The 26,348-nt window shown below is 36.8% G+C and overlaps 1 protein-coding gene across 13 annotated transcripts in view; it reads left to right on the top strand.

The window, feature by feature from the left end:
• The window catches only part of CARMIL1 (capping protein regulator and myosin 1 linker 1), a 348,526-nt gene that overhangs the window by 273,512 nt on the left and 48,666 nt on the right, over window positions 1-26,348 (top strand). For all 13 annotated transcript variants that reach the window (XM_017878500.1, XM_017878499.1, XM_017878501.1 and 10 more), the window contains 3 exons: window positions 3,848-4,023; window positions 6,947-7,034; window positions 9,672-9,821. In XM_017878500.1, the coding sequence (XP_017733989.1) occupies window positions 3,848-4,023; window positions 6,947-7,034; window positions 9,672-9,821 (414 nt within the window). The remainder of the gene's footprint in view (window positions 1-3,847; window positions 4,024-6,946; window positions 7,035-9,671; window positions 9,822-26,348) is intronic.

The raw sequence follows: 26,348 nt of genomic DNA, 5'->3' as shown, positions 1-26,348 counted from the left end.
ATAATAATAAAATAGTAACCGAAAATCTAAAGTACCTAGGAAATAAATCACACAAAATTTCTAACACCTCAATGGAGAAAGTTTATTGAGAGACTTTAAAGAAATTCTAAAGTAAAATATGTGTCATATTTGTGGGTAGGGAAAGTTACTGTTACAGATGTCAGTTTTTCTCCAACTTTATCTGTTATTTGACAGTTCTAATAGACATTCCAATAGATTTTTAATAGAACTTGACAAAGTTGATTCTAAACATATGGAAAAGCAGTGCTCGAAAATAGCCCAAACACATATAAAGAACAAGAAGGTTAGTAGTCTTGTTCTACTCATGTTAAGACTTAGGATAATTAGGACAATATGCAGAGGTAGATGAATCATAAAAACAGATCCCAGAAATAGACCCATACATGTATTCAGATGTTAGAAATGACAGAGGTAGCACTGAAGTTTAGTACAGAAAAGATGGACTATATAGTACCCATACTTAGTGAGTCCTTGGGCGTGTAATACTTTTTAATATGTTCCTTAGTGATTGTTTTAAGAAGTGTGCCAGGCCCTGGGGATGTAAGGTGGGACTTCACAATTGTCATCAGGTTCTAACTCTGTATCTAGAGTCTGATGACTCTAGCTCTCTGTGAAGTTCCAGAATTCTATTAAAATTGTATATAAATTTTTCTGGATGAGTGTTCATCAGATCCTCAAAGGAGTGTCTTGACCCAAAAATGGGTAAAAATCACTAACTTCTTGAACATTTTATTTTATTTTATTTTATTTTATTTTTGATTACCGAGGTTCCCACTGTATGGCATCAGGAAAGAGAGCATGTCATCAAATACAACTTGGAGTGTGAAGAGAGTAGGGGAAGAAAGAAATATTCTCAAAGAAAAATATTGAACTGAGTACAGAGGAGTACAGATGTTTTATTCTGGCCCAGAGGGGGAAATGGAGGAATCTAGGTCAAGAGTTTTAAACAGTGTGTATAAAGCATGGAAACAGAGCCTGGATCATATGGGGAACTACAACCATAATTGGATTATGACTAGTTATAAAGGAAATGGAGAGATATGTCATGAAATGAGGCTGGCAAGCTCAGCATCTACCAGATACTTCAGGGATTTTTATTCTGTGCTAAAGAATAATAATTTTGACGTATTTCCACTTTTGAGGAAATATCTAGGAATAAATTTAGCATGTTTTGGAGATAGTTGTGGTGGAAGGGGTTGGAGTAGGTAGAGTCTAGTGAGACTTGCAAATTTCTCACCTAGTTTGATACCATTTTTCACAGTAAAGAACTTAGCGAGAAAGCCTGATTTTGCTGTTGTAGTTGTTATTGTTTGAGTGGGGAAGGGAGGACAACACATTGCAGTTGAACTTTCCATGGCAGAATATTCAGGTGGAAAAGTTCCCTAGGCTTTATTGTGTATGTATCATATGTATTATATAGGTGATTGTAGATAAACATTTGGTTGAGACTCACTAGAATATAAGTAACACTCTGAAGCCATGGGAAGGATGGATGTTGAACAGGGTCTGGTGTGCAGAGGTCCATGGGGCATGAGGGAGAGGCTGCAGTCCACTCTCATCTTCCTCCCAGTCCTGCCACTGCAAAGTTCACCCTGGCAGCCCTAGATAACTGTTTACTTAAGAGAACAAGGGAACAAACTTTTAAGTAATAAAGCAGAGATGAAAGGCACATTCTTTTGGCTGCTGATCAGGGCCATTAAATGAGGATGGGTAGAATAGAAAACAAGAGTAGGAAACAGAAGACCTGAGTCCCCATCTCACCAACTCCAGTGACCAGCTGAGCAACCTTGAGCAAGTCAGTTACATCCTGTGAGCCCCAGTTCCCTCATCTAAAGTCTACCTTTAGTTGTGTGGATCAAAGGAAATCCTGGATGAAGTTACTTTTAAAGTGGTATATTGTACTGTTGGGATAAAGGTGGTGGTAAGGAACTAACTGCAGAATATTTGCTGGATTAATTAAATGCCTAAGACAGGCTAAAATTCCTTTTTATAGGGTCAAAGTTACGTGTTCATGGAGCAGAAAGAGACCTTATATAATTTTATAGATGAAAATGCAGAGATCTGCAGATTATTCACTTAATACTACTCACTTAACATTCCACAGAAATTTCATGTCAGAGTTTACATTGGAAGCCAGGCTTCTTCCCTTTAGGTGTAGAGTTCATTCAAACAGAATTAGCACTGTCATGCAGGGAGACCTTTCAGAAAGTAACTGATATGTTGAAGAACATGACAGAATTAAAACAGAGTATTAATTCCTGAGGTTGTTCGTATCAGGAGTGCTGGACTATTACTCCATCTAGAACAGAGTGTGTTTATTTCAGTGTCAAAGAGGAAACTAATTTGCCTTAAACTGACTTACTTGCATCTCTTTGCAGATGATTGGTATAGGAGCTTTCTTGGAAAATATACTACTTCAGTGATTATTCAACCAGAGTTATAATGGGGACACACCACTGTCAAAATAGGAAGGGCTTTTGGAAACTTCTCAAACAGCTGCCTCCCTCCTCTCTTCCCCTGGTTTTCCACATGATCCTTGTAAACAGCATGCTACTCTGCTGCTCATACTGCAGTGCAATGAGAAATTTTACTGGTGGATTGTGCTTTGCATTTTAATATGTGAGCAGATAAACCACTCTACTAGTCTTTTGATAATAGTGCTTCATTGGTCCTTATTCACACTGGACCAGTTAATAGGATCCAAGCCTCACTTTCAAAAACTGGGTTTCTTATCATTAAGAACGGTCTTTGAAATCAGATTAATAATAATGTCTGTGATATATTGAGCTTTTAATATCTGTGATATACTGAGCTCTTATTGTGTGCTAGACACTCTGTGGAACACATTACACATGTAATATTATTTATCCTCAATAATCCTATAAGGTGAGAACGTTTATTGTCATTTTATGGGCAAGGAAAGTAAAATGGAGAGATCAGTAACTTTGTCCAATGTCACTCAGCTAGATTTCAAATTTAGATCTGACCTGCGCTGATGCCCTTTCCACACTTTCCAACCGTATCACCCATTTCAGACAAATCATTTAACTTCCCTTAGCTCACATTCTTCAACTGTAACATGGTGATCACATGAATAACTGCCCTTCCCATCTCCACAGATGTTGGAAGGATAAAATGTGCAGAACATTTTTCAAACTCTAAAGTGCTATATGAATGTCTTTCAACTGTTGTTATTAATGCTGTCTATAAAGTGCTGTTGGTGTTTTGTCTGTTATTTTCACGTTGTTTATTGTTGTCATAATAATTAATATCTTACCTAACACTAAAGCTTTTCTTTTAAAAGAGTAAAATTGGCAGTAGTTTCTGTGATTTTTCTGCTACTCCTGTTTTGATAGAGCAATTGAATGGTTCACCCTAATTTGGGGTTTCTGTGATTTGCAGAATCTCAGAAGCATTCAAGTATGATATATTTACTAGGGTTGCCTGTGACTTTATTTTCTAGTACCAGGGAAAACAATTTCTTGTGGTAAGGGGGTGTATAAAGGCTTGATGTTTGTGTATTTTAATCTTCTCCTTAATGGCTTTGTGTTAAATACAGCTGACACACCATAACACTTCAGATGCCAGTGTGAAGCTTGCTTGGTTCTGCCAAGTGTCTGATTTAAAGTGATTACCAGAGATCAATGATCATCCAACAGTCACAAGTCACCCCAGGGCAGCTCAGAATTCTTGGTTGTGCTCTGGGACTCTGTCGTGCTCCTGTTCACTTAGGGCTCCGTATCATATATTACCACCTTTCAGTTTTATGGCGGGCGTCTCTGGTGCAGTGTCATCATCTCTTCCCTTCACTTGTGCTGCATTGCAGGCGTTGCTTGAGTCCATGGTTGATGCTGCTGAGAATCTTTGTCCCAATGTGATGAAAAAAGCCCACATTCGACAAGACTTGATTCATGCCAGCACCGAAAAGATTTCTATTCCACGTACCTTTGTTAAAAATGTCCTGTTGGAGCAGTCTGGAATTGATATCCTTAACAAAATTAGGTAGGTTTATAATGTTAATAAACCTAGGAGCTGCAATTTCTGTAAATGCAGTTGAGGCAGCTGTAAAGAGGGTTATTGTTGGCTGTATCCATATATAATGTGTTTAGGCATGTTTAATGGGCAGAAACTGTGTATAAATATAACTGTGCGTAAATGCATAGGTTTTATACATTTCCAAAATAAGATGATCATGTAAATGCCTGCATTACTTAAGGTCATAGAATTATCTGCTCTGTTTAAGGGTTTTATATTTAAGAGGGGGTACATGTTTGTAATCCCTGTTTTCTGTTTCTGAAGTTTATCTTTCACCTTTATAAGTCACTAGCTTGAAGATTGAGATCAGTTTGCTTTTTACCACCATAAACTGTGAACAAATGCACAGCCTATAAATAGGCAGAGGCCCACTTTGACCTTACCATATTTTCCTTCTGGGTTATTTTGGTGGGTCCGTAATACTATGTGTGTATTAATGGTATCTTTGCAGTGTTTACCTAGATTTCTGTTTGAAAGTTTGAAAAATATGACAAGATATAAATATTTAGAAGCTGTGATTACTGGCAAACTTTTCTGAATTTTTACATAGAGACTCTTGGTCCATCACCAATATTACATTATAGCTCAGCTTATTCTCATAATGTTTCTTAGTTGGGGAATCAGATAACTAAAAACTAAGTTCAGAAACATTTTTTAATTTTCCATTTTAACCATTTTGAATATTGATAAAGATTTTAGATGTAGCAGAGATAATAGCTCCTGTCTATAGAGCTGGGGTGGTACTAACACACAATGATATAGCTAAGTGACAATCCGTGAGAAAATGAGTCAAAACAAAACAAGCCCCAAATTATATTGTCGTTAACTAGATATCAAAGGCTGATGACTAAATCCAGATTATAGAACTTTGAGGATTTAGAAATTCTGCAGTAACTGAATAATCTCAGGCCTTGTTTTTGTTTGTTTGTTTGTTTGTTTTGTTTAACTAAAGCCCCTAAATCCTACTCAGCTGAATTGTAAGGCAATTGGAAGGATTTGAGAAATTTTAGAAAAGTCTTATAGAGGATTTATAGGACCCTATAGAGTTTATCGGTGACCTTATAAACTCTAGCCCTTCACTAGGTGTGCTTACATTTTCTTATAACCGGTTGTTTCAGAATTTTTTTTGTTGGAGATGCCTAAACATTAAGGAGAAAATAATATGTTGACTACTATTCTTTCATAATAATGGTTTCAGCCACAAATAGATCCTATTCTGATAGCTTTACTTGAGTATCAAATTCTGTCAAATATGATCATTTCCTTTGAAAACAGGCAGATTCTGAAAGTTGAACAGCAGTATAGAACACACATCAATGAATCAATTTTATGTCCATTAACTCCTTACTTGGCTTTTTATAATGCATTATACTGAACATTGATAGAAGGAAAATATTTACACCTACACATGCATGTATGTATACATTCATATAATATGCATGTTTGCATGGGCAGGTTAAGTTGACTCTTTTCCTCTAAAAGCTTTGCAGACTGGAAGCTTAACCAGTAAGGAAGCATAGTATCCAATAGCAAAATGATAGAACGATCCTGAGATCGTTAAAATAATTAAAAATAATTGCGTTTTTAAGACTCTATCTTTTTTGGTGCTACAATTGGAAATAGATAAACCACTCCTACCCACTTTCAGAGAGAAGGAGAAGCTATTGAACCTATAGTTTTATGAGGAAGTATAATTTCTAAACATGCCTAAAAAGAATCAGAGGAAGTACTTAAAATTAGATTTTCAGGTCCCTCTGAGAGTTTGGAGTGGGACCAGTAACCTGTATTTTTAATATGAGACCTGGGTGAATCTTGTATCAGTAGACACCTCTGGGGAATAGGAAAGTATCAGATAAAGCAAATAGCTAGTGAAAACCTTGTTTCAGGGGCAGAAATTAAACGTATTTTTTATCTTTAGCTTAAGATAATTTTTACTGTAAGTAAAGAGTACTTCTATTCAAAAATCTCCCCGGGCAGAGAAATCTCCATGCAAATTATTGCCTTTAGGTTGGCAAGATTTTTTCTGTGTTACACGAATATCTTTTCAATGTTAGCTTATGAGACAATGTTGGAATATAGGTATGTATTTCTCTCACATATTTACCTTTAAATATATTGTGCTTAATGTACATTTGTACATATGTGCATTAAGATATTCAGACCGAGAACACACATAAAAGTGGAATTCTTGGGAATACCAAATTGCAAAAATGCAAACAAAAATACCAGCCATCTGACAGACTCTTAGTGGCTGGGTCTGTTTATTAGTAAAAACAACAAGCCACTTTCTGCTGTGTGGACAACTTTCTGAGGTCAGGCAACAGGCACCAGAACTGCAAATTTCAGTAACCTGTCTTCATAAAAGATAAGGGTAGGTGATTTTGTAAATATTCAAAGTAAGATGGCCAGTCAAAGCAGACGCAGTTATGGTATCATTTGATTGGTGAAAAGGTTTTTAAAAGGGTGAGTGATATGCATACTAAAGCAGTAACTAAGACTTAACAATCAGGCTAGACTTTCTTAATTTACTCCAGGCCAGGTTTGTTTTCCTTTATGTCAATGGATGAATTGTTCCTCACCACATGGTACATATGGTTCTCATTAACTTTGTCTTTATCCAGATGTTTTTCATTTCTACCATTAAATCTTGAGTTTTGAAATTGCAGAGGCAGGTTGAAATTGGTAAAGAAAGTCTATTACTTGTGTGTTTATGGCAGTGTTTAAGGTTTATTTTTGGAAATCCTTAGTCCTGTTCACACATTCTTATATTCTACTTTCAAAGACAGAAATGAAATCACAATTGACCTTATCACTGTAGCAGCAAGGATGGATGATTTTTCCCCCCTTGCACAAATTAAAATAATACTCTGTCCTTTTGATTTTCACATAGTGAAGTAAAGTTGACAGTGGCCTCCTTCCTGTCTGATCGAATTGTGGATGAAATCCTGGATGCACTCTCACACTGCCATCATAAACTGGTGAGTGCTGTGCACATCTTGAGCAGGACCTCCTGTTTCATCTCTGCTGTGATGCAGGATGACTTCCGGTGTGGGGATGTGATTTCTTTCCTACATTTCACACTATTACAGCTTTATGGTTTGTGATCTTGATTTTCTTCCTTTCTCTTCTATGTTGCTTCTGGCCATTCTGGAGCATGTTAGAACTTCGCCAGAAGGAATGATAAGGGAAAGCAGAACTGATTATATCCAGAAATCTTACTGTTCATTTATAATGACGGTCAAAAGTTTGGGGAAGAAATGTTGAGACTGAGGTCTAAAATTAACATTTTAATGTATCTTTGCTCATTTGTTGCTGATATGATTATTTGATAATGGACTATTCTAAAAATATGGTAGAAAATAAAAATATCTGAATAAAGAAAGTGCAAGAACAAAATGGGCATAATTTAGTGATGGATAGTTGCTGACTGCCCAGCAGGTGCCTTGCATATAACCAAGGTAAAAAAAAATATTTTCTTCATCTGGAGACGGGCACTGTCTCTAGAAAATGGCACTGGATTGTGCCTTTTTTAAAAATCCATCAAGGTAGGGGGCTTTACTTCTAGTATCAGTGCATATGAAAAAATGTGTCAGAAACTCCATGTTTCACAAACTTGAGGAAGTTCTCTGAAGTACAGATGAAGCTTTTATAACTGGTTATATCTTATGTCTCAATATGGTGCAGTGGAAGTCTCCCAGGAAAGTTATAGCAGTGTTTTCTTCAAGAAAAATAACTCTTCAATGTTTTCTTAACTGTGTGGGATGGAGATGCCAGTTTCATGGTGTTGAATTGTTGGTTGACACTAGAGAATCCTAAAATGGGAGGAGTAGCAACAGCTTCTTCTACATGAAGCAGACAAAATGCATGTTTTGAAAATTCATTTGAGAAAAATGTGTAAGACCGCCTTCTAAAATCTGAAAGACAAGACAGACATCTCTAATAGCACGATTCAAATGCTGCCTGTGGACCAGAGGTGGCCCACTAATGGATGGTTCCCCAGAGGAAGCATCCACAAACTTCTTGAGCTTCCAATATCAGTGCATATGAAAAAATGTGTTTTTTCATTATAGCACCAAAAAAAGATAGAGTCTCCAGACACATGTTATTTTCTGATTTTCTTTTTTATTGTATTTTAACAGTAAATTGGTTTGTGCTAAATTGGAAATATAAAAAACCAGTTTATCACCACATTGAATGTAAGAAACACTGTTTTCTATTTCCTGGCACAGTAAAGAGCTACATGATTGTTTAGAGCTCCTAATTCAGCCTTTTCTTTTTTTTAAATAAGTACAAACAAAAGCAATAGAGTATACATTCATTCATTCGAGATGGAGTCTTGCTCTGTTGCTCAGGCCGGAGTGCAGTGGTGTGATCTTGGCTCACTGGAACCTCCGCCCCTAGGTTCAAGCGATTCTCCTGCCTCAGCCTCCGGAGTAGCTGGGATGACAGGTGTGCATCACCACACATGACTAATTTTTGTATTTTTAGTAGAGATGAGGTTTCACCATGTGAAATCCGTTCTCGATCTCCTGACCTCAAGTGATCCACCTGCCTCAGCCTCTCAAAGTGCTGGGATTACAGATGTGAGTCACTGCACCTGGCCTAGAGCACCCTTTTAAAATAAACTTTTTTTAAGAAAATTTATTGCTAACCCATAGCTCCAGGAATGGCCTTAAAATGCTGACTTATGACACAAATACTACATATTAGACTAACAGAAATCTTCACATGAGAACCACACTGAAAGTTTGAATTTTTCACTGTTTTGCATTTGTTTTTTCTTAAAGAATTTACTCAGAAAGTATTGATTTTTTTAATTGAGAAATAATTTGCTGAATGCACTTTTGGTTTGAACTTCATTTTAGCATTAATACTGCTGATTTAGATTGTAAGGAAAGAGATTAAGTCCCATATGAAGGAAATACTATCTTCAAAATGAAACCTTGTTTTCGATGACTTTCAGATACCATTTTCACCAACTTAAGTTTGTAAACGTTCTCAAAGTTTCCATAGACTTGCCAACTGCTTTTCAGTGTTTCAGAATTAAATCAAAGTTCCTGGTGTCAGATCAGCTCAGCACTGAAGTTTTATTAATTTCAGCTAAGTTTATTCTACCTCTTATTTAATTTGTTATGTTTACCTAAAGTATAACACTGGAAATTAAGAAATCATATCAAATATGGTATTCATTATATGAAAACAGTGAAAGCTAGCAGTAATTAAAATTTTGCTAGTAATTTCCTTCCTTTCATTCCTTTAAAAATAATGAAAGTTGGAATTGTTTTATTGCTCTCAGATACTTTTTAGTACTAGATATAGAAGGAAATTTCTTCGGAGGAAATATCAAATAAAATTAATAAAAAGAACACTACTAAGTTGTCTCTGCATTTACTAAAAGAGATTTATGATTTATTGCTTAAAACACTCTGAATCCAAAGAAAGATAATAAAAGAGGTAAGTTACTGTACTCTTAATATATTAAGACTTGTCCTTATCTCTTGTCAACGTTGTGCTCCACTGCGCCATCTTGTGGAAGATGTCTTCAGAAATCCAGCTAACCAGCCTTTCAGGTCTCTGTGCTTTAATTTCTCCTCATACACGTCTTGACCTTCTAGGCTGACCATTTCAGCAGACGTGGCAAGACCCTTCCTCAACAAGAATCCTTAGAGATCGAGCTGACTGAGGAGAAGCCAGTTAAACGTTCCATCATCACAGTGGAGGAGCTAACAGAGATAGAGCGTTTGGAAGATCTGGATACCTGTATGGTAAGACACATCCTCTGGTGGCACTGTTACCCTATTCACTGGATTGTGCCATTTTTTTTTTAAACAAATCTCAGTTTTTGAAATCAGACCAAATAAAACACTCTCCCCACCCCCAGAGAATTCTTTCAGAAAAGTCCTGAAGAGGCCACTAATGAAGTGAATAAGCTGAAGCTTCAGCACCCGTCTAAGGCCTGGTATCCCTAGTGGGAAAATTCCTAATTAAGAGAAGTAGATTAGGTAACTCTTAAAGGCTTTTGTGACAGGAAAATATCTTCAGTTAAAATTATAAGTAACCCATTAAAAATGTGGAGAAAGACTTTTTCAAATAAAAAGTATATATAGGGTGACTTTCTTGGTCTTACCGGTTTTCTTTTGTTACACAATTTTTTGACAAACCCTTCAATTTGGGCTTCCTGTTTAGATGAGGTTGTGTTTCGTTAACCTGATTTGATGTGCTTTAGAAGATCGAATGCACACTATAGTGTTTACCTAACTGTAGGTCTTAATTTCTTATCCATTTTCTAAATTTCATGTAGCATATCCATCTGGCCCTATAACTAGAGTATCTAGGTCGTTAATACCTTTTCAGTCTGAGGACAATTTTATCTGAATCCTATTTCATTATTTTAATATTTATATTAATCAGCATAGCTACTTCTCACTTTACCGTGAAACAATTGTTTGTGTCTATATCATCCTCTGTATTCAGTATGTTTATGTTTTACAAAATGTTTACTTTTTAATAATTCCTTATAATCTGAGGTGGTGGTGGTAAGACTAGATTTTGGTTACATGTATGTCCAAATGTTTCTACATTAGCTTGTGATTTTAGTAATTTTTAGATGAAACCATTGTTAAGAAATAGTACTTGTTTTAACTTTGAACACCAAAGATCTGATATGGCCGATATTACTTTCCTAGCTTAGGAGAGAATGTAGTGTGTTAAGAAGTTTACTTATTTATAAACCACTGTTACCGTGTTTTAAAGTCTGTGAATAAAATATTTGAGGGTTCTCCATGTAAAATCCTGTCCTATACAAGGAGAATAGCAAAGAAAGCCTAATGTATAATCCAAGATTTCAAGCAACATCCTCATATCACTAAATAAAGCTGAAAAACAATTTTCTATATAATTATATAAAACTGCACATATATTTAATCTGGGTGGAGGAAATTGTCAAGTTTTTAAAAACTTGGTTGTCCAGCTCGTTATAAAATTTATATTTCATAAGTATTTTGAGTTTGTTTGCCTTTTGAGGCATTAGAAGTTGGACACTATGTTATAGGACAATTGTTCTGGAAAGCTCTTAGACTAGTCCTAAAAGAAAATAAATAATAGGAAATATAGTTGAATTAAAAATTTGAAATTAATTCTGCATACCACGTTTCCTAATTTATTTGGTCATGTGTAAATTAGAAAAGGGTGAAAGAAAAAATAAGCTAGTAAAATGTATTTTACTGGGTTTATAGATGATGTGGTTTGAAATGAGGAAATGGTTATGAAAGACCAACTCAGCTACGATAACGTTGGTTTTAAATGTGTAAGCTTTGTTTGGAAGTAAGTTTTTTTTTATTATTATTAATTTCGTTTAGTTTTGTGAAAGGAAGAAAAGGTTTTCTTTTCTTGTTTTGTTTTGTTTTTTTAAGTGAGTGAGTTGAGGGTAAAGGAAAGGGATAATTTTTAAAAATGCAGTTGGAAGACCACCCTCAGAACTTAAGGGACAGCCCTGCAGCAGGCACAGCCCCTGTGAGGCAGCTTCCATTGTAAAAACATTCGTGTTGCCATGATGCCTAAAGAGGCAGGAGTAGATGCAGGTCTCTTTGAATTCAACTCTCAGGACAAACCAAGTTAGGAGGCTAGACTATCTGGTTTAAAGGGCCAAGGAGATAAGCAGGGAGAGCAATTCCTGAGATGAGCATGTGTTGAGTCCTGGGGTGAGGAGCAGGACCCTCAGTGTTGAGGGAGTGACAGAGAAACACGAGGCTGAGCTCTTCATCAAAAAAGGAATATATAGGTAGGCATGAGTTTTTAAGTCGTGAAAGTAGCTTTTTTTCTAATAAATATTGTCTTCATTCATTATTCTAACGAGACTAATAAGTTGTTAAGTAGTGGAAAACCAGAGTTAAATTTGCTGTTAGTGTAATGAAAAAGAATATTTTTTGTGTATAAAAAGTGCAAGTCTGGATTCTATACTATTGATAATGATTTCCTGTATACTTTCAGCCTAACCATCAATTCCAAGCCACCCAAAGACAGAACCATTCACATGGCAGCAGCTGCCCCAAGCGCAGGGATCCCTCTCCTAAAGGAAATCTATTTTCTGAGCTTTAGGTGGTACAAACTCATAGCTAATTTGGAAGGAGTAGAGCAATAGATTGGTCTTTTAATGCTTCCTTTCATAATCAAGGTAGCAAACCATTATTGTTTGTTATCGACATCCATTACCAGATATTTCAAGTTGTGACCCTCATATGATGCCATTCGGGGAAAAAATTTGCAGTCCATATTTCAAAGGGAGGTGCATTTAATTCGTGATGGTTTTCTAAATGAATGTATGCATTTTCCTTGGCAACATTTCTATCTTAAGTGATCCAGAAAGTTAGGACTCAAGATTAACTGTTGTGTAGAAAACTATCAGAAGGGCAAGTACATAAGTACATGCATGCAACCTTTCCCTCATGGAATTAAAAACCCCTGGTGGATAGAATTTGTGCCACAGATGGAGCTACAGCACTGTTGAATTTGATTGCTTTGGGAGATGTTGTAATTTTACTATTACCAAAATGTTTGTTTATAGCCCAAAGATGTGAAACTTTCCCTATGATTTCCAAAGGAACTTTGACACATCACCAACCTGCTATTCACAGATTTAAGTTTATTCACAGATCCTGGCACTTCTTGTGCAGGATGTTCTTAGCTACTAAACCCATTTCTTTAGGAAACTGGGCAGAGATTCTGGGAACCCCTTCTGTCCCCTGCCCCTGGATTTCTATCTTCATGTTTTCTTCCATTTCTCCCTGGTCCAAATGTCAATTCCATTTCAGTGCTTAAGTCTCTTTAAAAAACCAATAGTTGTCATTGCACTAGGGGAGGTTTAAGGGCATGTTAGGTGTAGAAATTTATATTAATTTGAGATTTAATGTTTACCTTCCTGGAGTTCGAAACGATAATCCATACGATTGATTTCTTTTAAAGAAATTCATCACTTAGTCAACAACAATTAAACTTTTGCTTTGACTAAGCGAAGGCTGAAGTAAGAATGATTGAGTGATTTCTTGGGATCTGTAATCTACTGGAGGATAACTAAGCTTCTAATCAAACTTAATTTTATAAAGTTAAAGAAAAAGGCTGTTCTTTTTAAACAGAGTGTCAGAAAAGGGAATTTTGTTTGTTTCCAATAAGGTAAATGATCTTTTTCTTGTAACTAGAAGAAACTAAGAGGTAATCTAGTTCAGGTGGTAGGACATAGTGGGGAGGAAGATAACACAAACTATTAAAATAACCTGCATTGTTTTTTAGCCTGTGTCTATTCTCTTAGTCCCGGAGAGTGTGATATCTCCCTAACTGTAGGGCAGAAAATCAGATGGTTTAAAAAGCCTTCTTATTCATGTATTTAACACTTATGTAGTACCTCTGACATGCAGGCACTATTCTGAGCTCTTTATAACTGTTAACCAGTTCAGTCTTCATAGCAACCTGAATAATAAGGTCTTATTAATGCCTTCTGTTTAATAAATGAGGAAACTGAAGGAGAGAAAAGTTAAGTAAGTAACCCAAGATTAACCACAGGCAGGCAGTTTGGTGCCAGAGTCTGCATTTAACCAGTCTGCTATAATGAGTTTGTGGATTTCATCTATGGTATTTCTTACAAAAGGATTAAAATTTGCATTCAATTTAGTTATACCACATTGATTTCTGTAATACAGGTACTTACTAGCCCCAGATGAAATGAACATGTGAACAGAAACACAAGTAAAAGGCGCAGTGTCGTATAACCATAATGGAAGCCTGTAGTTTTTAAACATTGTTGGAAACAACTGTGTCAAATATCCGCTGTGCTCAATTGTTATCCAGTTGTTAGAAATGAAGTTGCCCACTTTTGACTTACCAGAAACCTCCTGAGCCTCTCTATGTGTTATTTTGTTGGTGACAGTGATTAATTCGTTTTCCTATATGCTTCTTATCATTTCAGCCCACATGCCTTATATGTCATGCTGAAACATGTATTTCTTTAGAATCTTTATTGTTCACAGACCATCTGTTCTTCTGCAGTCGGATGCTCTTAGAAAATCAGTATTCTGAGCCATATCTTCGAACTTTGGTGTCTTACTGGTCCTTGGGGTATTGAAGGATGCAGTTTTAGTTCTACTGATTAGTTATCTCTAAATATTTAATTTATCTCCATATATAGTATACCATCTTTTAAAAATAGCCGAAGTTTGGAATTTAAGTAGTATGCCAAGTAAGTGAAGAGCCAGTGTCTGCTCCTTAGGCATAACTAGCTCACTAATTGTATGTAATTCTTTCAATTATTTTAATGAGCATCATACCAGTTTTAAATCAAAAGATATTCATGCAGAGGAGCAGTTTGTCTGCTTATTGCTCTTTCCTAGGAAAAGAATCTTAAAAGGCTTGAATTATTACCGAATGCATCTTTGTGAATCCTGTCTCCAATGACAAAATAGCAATTATGTTCCTTTAACAAATTCAGCTTCAAATTTCAATATATATATTTTAAGTTTTTTAATACAGACTAAAATTCAGCAAAAGTCTATTTGACTTGGTCAAAATAATATTGTTTAGAAGAAATTTAAACAGACGGCCTTATTCTCAAGTACCAACAGCTATTAACTGAACTAATCTATTCACAGTGTTGCCAAACACAGACTATTGAGTCAATATGTTTCATTTAAAATGGTTTACACTAATATTAACTATGTGCCGAGGGGTGTTCAAGTCATCATTATTAATTTTCTCATATAATTTTATTCTATAATGTCCTTTTCTTATTGATATTACTTTTGAAAGCAGAGTTAACTTTTTAACTAGTAGAAAGCAATTGATTAAAATGCCTTTATTTCCAAATTCTAAATTTCAAAACTATAGTACACTCTCTGAGTCCAACTAAAATGGTTAATGTGTGTTCCTCAAAGTTTGTGATAATGTTTTTTTATTTTTTATTTTATTATTACTGTTATTTCTTTCCTCAGAGATCTTTGTTCTGATATAATAATATTTGTTACAGTCCTTTGTCAAAAAGCCAGGAACACATGTCCCATCCCTGAAGAGTTCATTGTTGCCTCAAGACCCAGAGTTAATCTTTTAAAAAGTGTTTAACTTACATGAATACCACTATCAGAGGCCCTATTCCAGGGAGCTTCCAGAGATCTGACCCAGACATTTTTTTTTTTTCTTTTTTTGTGACGGGTCTTGCTCTGTCTCCCAGGCTAGAGTGCAGTGGCGTGATCTCGGCACTCCAGACTCCGCCTCCCAGATTCAAGCGATTCTCCTGCCCCTCAGCCTCCCATGTAGCTGGGATTACAGGCACCCACTACTGCGCAAGGCTAATTTTTGTATCTTTTAGTAGAGATGGGATTTCACCATCTTGGCCAAGCTGGTCTCAAACTCCTGACCTCATGACCCACCTGCCTCGGCCTCCCAAAGTGCTGGGATTACAGGCATGAGCCACCACACCCAGCCAGACATCTTTTTTAAAGAATTAAAACAAGGCCTAAGGTACAGTGTTGACTGCCCTCACAGACCACCCAAGAGACAAAAGATTTCCCCCTTATTGCAGTTATTTCTAGAAAGAGATGAATCCTACACCTTTGTCCTGCAGGTGACATAGCAGGCTTCACCCCCAGAGCCCTAAAGCTCCCCGTAGGAGCTAAACTCCTAAGATAGAAGTTGGGACATACTAAATAAATCCCTCCACAAAATGACTTCAAATATGAGCCAACTGTGACTACTCAGGGTATTCCAAAACCAGCACCCAAATTGGGCATCTGACCTGTTGATTGGAAATGGTGATTCTTAGGAGCTTAATTGTGACATGTAATTATCATTATAAAAGGCAATTTTGTAATCATAAGCTAGACATGAACTATGTTAAATGTCTCTAGTGACCTGCAGATTTATAAAGCAGAAGCCATTCCATTGATTTGTTCTGTGTGTGTGTGTGTGTGTGTGTGTGTGTGTATGAATGATATAGGTAGGAGTATACTTCTCTTAAGGAGGAAAAATTTTAAATGAAGTCTAAATGAAATAAGTTATTTATAAGCAGCCACAGATTTAATGACTCCTGGGTGTAGTACAGTAGAGTCAATAGTAAGTGAAATAATTTCTCTAAACTCAGTCTCAGCTTTCCTACCTTAGAAACCTTGTGCTTTTCAACATGCCATGATGACACTTGTGTCAACAACGTTTCTCTTATGTCAGAAAAGCTCCAAATTTTCACTGCTTTCCAGTTGGAATAAAAGATCAAATCCCTTTGGGATGAAAGATTTCCTCCTTAATTTCTGGTTAAACAATGTTCAAATTGGAGAAAACAATGTTTTTAGTTACTAAGGATGTATTTCTTGTCTGTATATATGTAGGTGAGTGAACCTGCCTAAAGAGGAAGACAATGGGAAGTCCTTAAAGAGGACTTGTTTACCCAGGTGATGGGGTAAAAGAAACATCTGGAAGAAGGTGGCTGCTGGCTCTCAACAGAGCCCAGAGGAGGAGGCAGTTGTACTTGATGTTGAAGTCTTAAGTAGCGATGAGCTATCAGAAGATCCCTTAAGCCAAGAATAGGCTAGACAGCCATTCATTTTTTCAACAAATGCTTATTGTTCATCCATTGTATACCAGGTATTCTTGGCTTCTTGCTAGGAATGGAAGGTGAAAGAACCATTGTATCACCCACCAAGCTTGCTACGTTGAGGGGCAGATGTGGCAAGGTAGTTTTGGTGGATCACAGAACCACCATCTGTGTAAATCCATCACTTGAATTTGCTTGGATGCTGGAAGCTATGAGTCTACCACTGAAATGAGGTCATCAAGAAAGGCTTGAATTCATATAGGTTACATCTTTCAGGCCTTTGGTCACAACCCACTAGGGAGTCATGAAATCAGTATAATGGTTGCAACCAGGAGTTTAAAAAAATGATCTGACATAAAGTATGAACATATTTTGTGTCATACTAAGTATCATAAGTAACATACAAAATGTAGCCATAAGTATCATATTACACCAAATGTTTGTTTCAGTTATACATTCATGGATATGTAAATTGGGGTGTGACATAATAACATATATGTCTTATGAATAGGTCACAGTCAAAAAAATTTGAGAAACTTTAGTCTATAATAACTCTCTCTACCTGGTGTGTTTCAACTTTCTCAAAATATTAGGCAAACAGCAGCTCATGCATGATCTTATTATTTCTCCAGTGCACTGTTCAGGTCAGGAAAGGACCTGAGCAGAGACGCAGGAGTAGAAGAGGATTTGGTACCCTGGAGAGCCTCTTCTAAATAGGCTCATCGTTTGTTTCATTGTTTTGCGCTCCCATGGAATCACTTTCACTGAAGTGTGCTTTTGCCTTATGTTGTTGATCTTCATTGAGGACCACTTTAATAAATATCCCTATGAAATTCGTTGCCATATGTACTCTTTATACTGTCTGTACCACTATTACCGTCACTGTTTTATCTTAAAGTACAATTGTTACAGCTAAATCCAGGTGAGATTGCAGGCAAGGGTAGTGGACGTTCTGAGTAGTTTGCCTTCTGTCTTACGGACACGATGGATTGTCCCGTGTGTCTCACTTTGGTACTGTTAATTGAGAGACTCAGAACTGAATGTGCATTTGACCTATAAAAAGTGTGGAGTGCCTGAAGAAGTATAGTTTGTTGTATTAAGCTGTAATTCTGGCTTCATTTTTTTCTTCATTGTCTTGATTTACTCATTAAAAAAATATTGCTGTTACATGTGGGCCTCAGCTCATTTTCAGACTGAGGTGGTTATACATTAGTAAAGTGAAAAATTAGATATGGTGGGCAAGTGCTCTGATAGAGGTAGGCAGGTTGCTATGGAAGCACAGAGAAGTGGTGTCCAGCCCAGCCTAGGGGAGGGGTGTTGTTAAGAAGGCTTCCTGGAGGAAGGTTCTGTGCATCATGCCTGGCACATACCAGGCCCTCAGTAGCTGTTGGTACAATGAGAGATGGCATGAGAACGAAGTTCGCTGGAAGGAAAATGAGTAAGTAAATTTAGTAGGGAGAGTGGCACATATAGAACTCTGGAGTGAAGATAGAACAGTGCAATTTGAGGAACTAGTGTAGTATTATGATAGAATAGGAATAAAGGGTAGGAGAGGGGATTAGATGGAGTGGCTGGAAGGGAAGGCATGAGCCTTATCACCCAGAACCTTGTAGATCTCACTTAAGGGTTTGTTTGTTATTTATTTGTTTATTTTTAAGGCAGCAAGCAGCCACCAAAGGTGAGGAAGCTGTAAGATGAGCTAGGTTTTTGCAGAAACAGTGGTGACTTCTGTTTTGTTCATCGAGATTGAGGTACTCACAAGGCCCTGGTTGAAGTGTCCAGAAGTAGCTCTGGGGCTCAGTAGTCAAGTCTGAATAAGGAGTCAGCCATGCCCAAGTAAAGCCACAGTACAGATGCGCTCACCAGTCTGCCTTCCCTGAAGTGAACATTGCCTCTTCAGCTCTGTCAGCACTGTTCTTTTTCCACATTCATGAAATTTATCTCAATTTACCTTCAGCGGCCAGGTACAGTGGCTCACGCCTGTAATCCCAGCACTTTGGGAGGCCAAGGCGGGCAGATCATGAGGTCAGGAGATTGAGACCATCCTGGCCAACATGATGAAAACCCCGTCTCTACAAAAAATACAAAAATTAGCTGGACGTGATGGCACATGCCTGTAATCCCAGCTGCTTGGGAGGCTGAGGCAGGAGAATTGCTTGAACCCAGGAGTCAGAGATTTTAGTGAGCCAAGATCATGTTACTGCACTCCAGCCTGGTGACAGAGCGAGACTCTATCTCAAAAAAATTAAAAATAAAAATTTACCTTCAGCTACAGGTACACATATTCAACTTCCTACTTGACATCTTCAATTAGCTGTTCAAAAAGTATCTCATATGTAGTATGTCCCAAATAGAATCATTGCGTTCCCGCCTTCCCTCCCTAAGGCTTCACCGTCAGCTTTCTGACTTTCTATTTCTACCCATTTGTTCCCAACTCTACCTGTCAGTCTCAATATCTCTCTTGTTCTTTCGCTGTCCAAATCTGTCTTCCCTCCCTCATCCAAGACATGTTGGTTTTTGTCTGGACTCTTGAAACAGGCTTGTACCTCACACGCCTACCTTCACTGTTGATTCTACAGTCAATCTATCCTCTATTCAGTATCCAGCAGAGTTTTCTAAATGGAACTCAGATCAGTATCTAAGGTGTCAAATCCTCTGATAGCTTCACATTGTACGGAGAATAAGGCTCCTGGTCCATAAGGTCCTACGTGGTCTGCCTTCTGTCTCTGTCTCCTAATCTTACTCTAGTCTCTCCTTTGTTCACTTCCCTCCAGCCACTGGTGGTTTTCTTGCTTTTCCCTAGAAGTTGTCAAGGCTCCCATCTCAGCTCTTGTTCCTTCACCTTGGAATATTCTCTACCAACTTGTCCCATGGCTGTCTTCTTCTCACTGTTTAGGTCACAATTCCAGTGTTTCTTTCTCAGAAGTTGTCCTTGATCCTCTGAGCCAAAGAAGCCTTCCAGTCACCTTGCATATTATATTATCTTAGCACTTATCAGAACTTGAAGTGATCTTACTCGTGAAGGTATAAGCTTCTGGCGGGCCGGGACTTTGTGCTGTTGACCACATATCCCCAGTATCTAGAGCAGTGCCTGGCACAAAATTGTTCAGTAAAGTTTGTTTCTCTCCTCCTGGCTTTGAATTATAATTACTTGCATGAGTTTTCTTTGTATGCTTCTTGAAAGAACTGGAGTTACATGTTATTGATTTCTATATAGCTAATGCCATCAGTAAATATCAGTAGTAGCAGATTAATCTGGGAGCTATAGAAAATAATTCTTGCATGGAAAAGTTATCTTTAAACTGATGCGGTTCGATTAATGAGAAGATTATAGATTACCAAGCTGTCAGCAAGTTACTTAGGAGAAAGAGATTAAAACCACCCACCCACTGTAACGAGTGCTTTGTCATAGCAGCCAGGTGTGGTAGCTATTTTAACCCATTTTTCAGAAGAGACTCTTAGAAGTCAGAGATGTTAACACACCTTCCCCCATCACATTGCAATAAGGAGTAGCTGCAGCTGAGAGCCCAACTCCACACGATCTGACTCTCAAACACATTCTCTGTATGCAGAACTCATGGTCTTCAGGCTGGCCTGAATCACAGGAACAAAGACCCAGGGGAGGTTTGTGGTGGGAAAGAGCCTTTGTACTGAGGGCTTACACTGAGTGTTCAGCGGATAGTATCTTTACTCCCACAGGCCAATTATTTCTTTATAGAGGTTTATTCTTATTCTCAGTGGAACTGGGGAAGATATTAACATACGGTAGCAAATCCATACCTCCTCCAATTATGGGGCAAGCAATGGCGTGGATTGTAGATGCCTGAACTGATGGAAACAGCAGAAAGATCCGGGGTAGAGGACTCTGCTTCTGGAAGCTGCCCATACATATAACACATGTGATCCTTCCAAATTCAGCCCTTGTGGTTAATCAGGCTGCACTTCTTGCCCTAACTTTGAATTTGATAGTTTTCCCTCTTGCCTGATAGAATCTTAGGTTTAACCAAATATTCCCTGAGATTAAAGACTTTCTGAGGAGGGAACAAGTAGGGTGGATTTACTTGGGCTGAAATTTGGGAATGACAAAAAGAAGTGGCCTAAATGTGGGTGGAGGGAGAAAGAAAACTAGTGTATGACTCCACTCCACATTATGCTTTTGACCATTTAAGATTAGGTCACAGTAGATAAATTAAGTGATTCTGTCTAAATTTCTAATTATACTGTTATAGTTTAGAAACATCAATTAAAGTTGGGATGAATTAAGCTTCATTCTTCAGCTCACATGTAGACATTCAGAGAGTGAAGTGGGTCTGTCAAATTCTCAGTTTCCCTAAATGTGCCTCAGAGGAAACCTCTGTCACTACTGGAATTTATATTTAAGATTTCTCCCATCTCTCAGGGCCAAGGCCAAACCTCTATCACAAGCCTACCCCTTAAAAAAATCAAAATATAAAATAAATGATTTTTAGCTTTGGCCTTTGATGTATGTGCTAAAGAAAATCACATTGACTTTCATTCTGAAAAATCACACTTGGAAACTAGACCAAAAAAATTACTTCCATGCTCCAAATATAACTGCAAGAGATTTCTTTTATAAATTCTTGTCTAGATTATATAGCCTTATATAAATGTGTTTCTTGGATTTATATGTGTTTCTGATTTATATATATTAAATCTGCTAACTATTTTAGGTAACAGATTTAATAATTAATAGAAATTAAAAAGATAAAGTGGGGTGAACAGAGTTTTAAGAGGAAAGAAAACCTGAGGGAGTTCTAATATAGCAATCTTAAGGATCCATGCCCAGCCTAGGACCACATGGTACTCTATTCTGCTTGCTGGCTAAGGGTTGAGCCTTAATCTGGAAACCAGTGCTGCAAGGTTTAGATCTAACATTTGATTATCCAAATTGGGGTATGTGATTATTTCTCTTGTCCAGACAGAAGACTTTCTAGCCAGAGCCAAGCTATTGAGTGGGTACCTGCAAATCCAGACAGGGTTTTTCTCTGAAAGCAGCTTCAAATCCACTTCAGCCCTTGAGCTGTGTACTCAATGGAAATCCACAAATGCCAAACTCAATTCAGCAATTCCAAAGTGACTTTTTTTCTGAAAAAGATTTCAGAGCATTCTTTATCACGTCCATCAAAACCTTAGTGATGCTTCTAGTTGTGCACTGTGTGGCCTCTTTCCCTGTAGGTAACTGAATGAATTGGCCACCTGTTTGCGGTTATTTGATGTTGAAACTTTAAATGTTGGAGAATGTCAATGGAAGAGTCATATGGGGTTTGTTCCACTTAACATTAAATCAAACAACAGCTAAGAGATTGCCCTCATTATGCTCCGAAAGCCAGTTTTGTTTTGTTAGAAAATAATGCCCTAGTGGCATATAAGTCATATGTTTGATAGAAAATGTACCCAACTTTTCATTATACCTTGGCTGTAAATCGATAATTCATTTTAAAATGAGATCAAAGCCACCAAAGATCGAAAGCAGCAAACAACAGTGCTTATTGTTTTTGACAGATGTTCTCATAGGTAGAATAGAGTGTATGAATGATGATCTGAAGTTATGGAAAAATAGCTATCAAAATAATTGTTCTGTCATTTAGAGAGGGATATCTTGAGAATTCACTCTTTTGAGAATCTCTCTTTAGAATTCATTTAGTAGGGATGTTGATTAAAAGGAGTTAAACTGAGCATGATGAAAATCTTGGTTTCCAAGCTGGAGCAGGTTTCAGAGTTTTGGTGGTAAATCATCTTTCCCTGAAGCTGTGTTTGAGGGTTGGGAATTTTGAGGGACCCTAATTTTCAGTAAAGCTTGGGGAACGACTTGCTCTGTGTTAAAAAGTATAGGAAACCAGATCTTCCTGATTACTGATTGATTTCCACAGCTCTGTAACTAGGTTCCTAAATTTAAATTTATAAATTATAGTTTTTATTATTTTATTTTTTTTATTTTTTATTTAATTTTTTATTCAATTTAGGATAATTTAAATTAATTTATTTTTTATTTAATTTTTATTATTAATTTATTCATTTTTGTCATCATTATGAAGCTGATATTCCATGAAGGGAGCAAATGTGTTACCTGAAGAATTTAGGCTAATTTTGATTATTCATCTTGATGTCACTGAACCATGATGTCCATTCTAAAGGAGAGTATTTAAATCTTCTCCTAAATTCCTAATTTTTGCCGTCCATTTTAACATGGATTTTCCAAGATTGCAACTTAAAATATCTCAAGTTTAATACTCAGTGGGGTTCCCCCTTTGTTTATGTTATCACAATAAAGAAAATATTAAAATGCTATTCACGTTTTTATGACCATTGGATTAACATCATGCTTAATAGTGCAACAAAGTAATTAAAGAATTTTCCCACTTTTTAAAAAATTACAATGCTGCAGGGACATATACCTGATCTTGTAGTAATAAACATCATGCTTCTGTGCCCAACAGGAGTCACACACATCGTGGTGGCAAGATACTTGCTTGAAATCAGTGCCAGAGAATTCTATTTTTGGATTGCTCTTGAGAAAATGTATTAAATTTTATTCGCTTTTTAAGGAGAATATTCAAACATGAATTTTCACTTTTGCATCAGTTGCAAGATGAGTTACGAGGAGTAAAAAGTGAGGTATTCCCTGTTTCCTGGAGAAAACGTGACAAAGTTAGGAAGATAAATATTTTTGTTGTATCAAAAAATTGTGCAGATCTGGAAAATAAGGAAACAAACCATTTTAATTTCAAAATAGTTCTCTACCATGATCTTTACAATAGTCTCTCATCAGTGCTATTCCCTAAATGTTTTTGTTTTAACATCATGATGCCAGTTTAACTTTTATGTGAAATGAGACTCTGGATATGAAAGTTAATGAGTGCAACATGAATAGCTGGATTTAATGTTGTGTTTAGTAGGAAATGTGACACATCACTAAATCTCTACATATCATTCCTCCTTTTGTCCATCGATTTATTGCAGCTTTCTCAGAGTTACGACTTCCCTATACCTTTTCTTTCTAGGCTTGCAAAGGAAGACTTTTTGCTGTCCAACAATTGTCTTAGAAAGAATTAGGTATCTCTTTTTCTCAGTGAGATTTACACCATCTCAGACTTTTAAATTGGAAGTGTACAAAAATTACTTTTTTTTAACTACAAATGTGATAATACTGTTTGGCTAGATATTGAGGGTAAAAGTCAATTAAAAATTACTGAGTTTTCTCCTTGAACTGAAAAGCTAGTAGTAAGTAGTTTTTATAATCCAGTTCATTAAACAGGGAAGGTAGGTCTAGGATATTTTGTATCAAAAAGCAATGATTAGCTCTAAATTCAATGGGATCATTTCAAATCTCAGAAAATCCAGTTGAAAGGGCTTCACTGAGACATTCTGAGCACCAAAAAGAATAATGAATAGTAGTTTAAGATACATTGAAGTAATAGAAATCCATGCATTCCTAGTAATACTCAGAAAACATCAAAATGCCAGTACAGAGGATTTTAAGAGACGAATGTTTCTCTTTTCAGAGGAATGGCAACTAATAAATATAAGAATAATGAAAGAAGTAGGAAGTTATAATTTTGCAGTTCCAATCATATCTATTAATTCAGGCAAGGATTACCAATAGTTGCTTTAAAATCCAGATGGACTAAACGTATCACGTCATAGAGTTACTATTAATTACCAAGGGAATGAGTACTTTACAAGGGAGCGCAGCTGGAGAGTCCCCATGCTAATCAAGGGATCAAGGTCAGTCTTACCAGTAGTGGAACAACCTGACATATATGCCAATCACTGTGATTCAGTCAGTAGTTCACAGCGTCCCCTATATGGTATTCATGCTAAAAATGTTTCATTGAATCTAATTATGAGGAAACCATCAGACAAATATAGAGTGTGAGGTGGTCTATAAAACAATTGGCCTGGATTCATGGAGAAAGTCAGTATTATGAGAAAGAAAGGTGAGGATGGGAGTTGGGAGGGGGGATGTGCTAGATGAAAGAGCCTGAAGAGACGTTACCCTATATAATGAGTGTATTCTCTATTAAGATCCCAAAATGGAAGGGGATGTTTTAAGGCACTTGAGGGACAGTTGGGGGAATTTGAATATGGACTATAGTGTGTACATTAGATATTATGCAATTGCTGTTAATTTTCTTAGATGTTGATAGTAATGTATGGTTATATAGGAAAATATAATTCTTAGGATATTCATGCAGAAGTATTTAAGGGAGAAATGTCAAGATGTCAACAACCTTAAATGGTTCAGAATTTTTTTTTCTGTGTTTGTGTTAAGAGAGAGATGAGAATGAAGGAAATAAAGTAATTTTATGTGACAAAATGTTAACAATTGCTGAATCTAAGTGAAGAGTATACTTGTATTTATTAGACTATCCTTGTCCTTTTAACTTGCTAAATTTGAATATGTTAAAAATAAATAGTCGGGGAAAAAGAGTGGGTGTATATATTTGAAAAGTGTATTGTTTAAGGAGGTGGACATCATGGCCGGGCGCAGTGGCTCATGCCTGTAATCCCAGCACTTTAGGGGGCCAAGGCAGGAGAATTGCTTGAACTCAGGAATTGGAGACCAGCCTGGGTAACAAGGCAAAACCCCGTCTCTAAAATACAAAGATTAACCGGGTATGGTGGTACGTACCTGTAGTCCCAGCTACTCAGGAGGCTGGGGTGGGAAGATGGCTTAAGCCCAGGAGGCAGAGGTTGGACAGTGAGCCGAGATTGAGCTACCACACTCCAGTCTAGGTGATAGAGCCAGACTTTGTCTCAAAGCAAAAAAATAAAGAGGTGGACATCAATATATGAACCACTAGGGTCCATGAGGAAGTTTTTGTCCGTGTAACAAGAAATAGAAAAAATACGCCAGATTTTTCATGAAAATAAATGTCTCTAAAGGACTATTCTTTATAATAAACATGTCCTTACTATTTTATCTTTGTGCCTAAATGCCCTTTTTGGTAACAATCGTTAGTACTGGTAATATTTTGTTTTTAAACAAGTCTATAGAACTTGCATGTGGGGAGCGCACTGGATTAAAGCAGTATTCAGTTCATTCGTTCAAACACACACTTCTTGAAGTCCCATTATATGCCAAGTCCTCTGTGGGCTCTGGGGATCTAGAGATGAACAAGACAGAATCCTGGCTTGTGTTTTTCACCCAAGAGATGTTCATTTTGTCTTCCCCAGGGATGACCAGGGGGAGCAGGATGGGGATGGGCACCTAAAGGAAATCCTTTGAGTCACTCTCTAGGCATTCCCCTATGTCACCCAAATTAGTCCCATTTATCTATCATGTGTTTTGACACACTGCTTAAGATGTTTCAAAAGTATTCTGCTGTATATTACATGAAACCCATTTTCATTTAAAATGAAAAAAAAATTTTGTGAAAGAATGCTATAGTAAATTTGTTGGCCATTAGATAAAAAGAATGTGTCTCTGCCTACACACCGTCCTGTTTCTATTCTAAACTCATTTTTTAAAGTAAATATACTTGATGAGGTGACTCTGTAGTTGAAATTCTTGTAGGTTTTCTGCTTTTTCTTCGCCTGGAGACTGAGGGAGGACTGATGAGACAGTGGCCAAAAGATACCTCTGCCAGTTTTTTGCCAGCAATAAGAAAATGGAGGGTTCACCTCTAAGCAAAAAAAAAAAAAAAAAAAAAAAAAAAAAATCTTTTTTTTTTTTTTTTTTTTTTTTTTTAAGAGAAACCCT

This window comes from Rhinopithecus bieti, unplaced genomic scaffold, assembly GCF_001698545.2.
Source record: "Rhinopithecus bieti isolate Rb0 unplaced genomic scaffold, ASM169854v2 scaffold_11110, whole genome shotgun sequence".
NCBI classification, from domain to species: Eukaryota; Metazoa; Chordata; class Mammalia; order Primates; family Cercopithecidae; genus Rhinopithecus; species Rhinopithecus bieti.
Note: the sequence above shows the minus strand (reverse complement) of the source record. Positions and strands in the feature narration are given on the sequence as shown.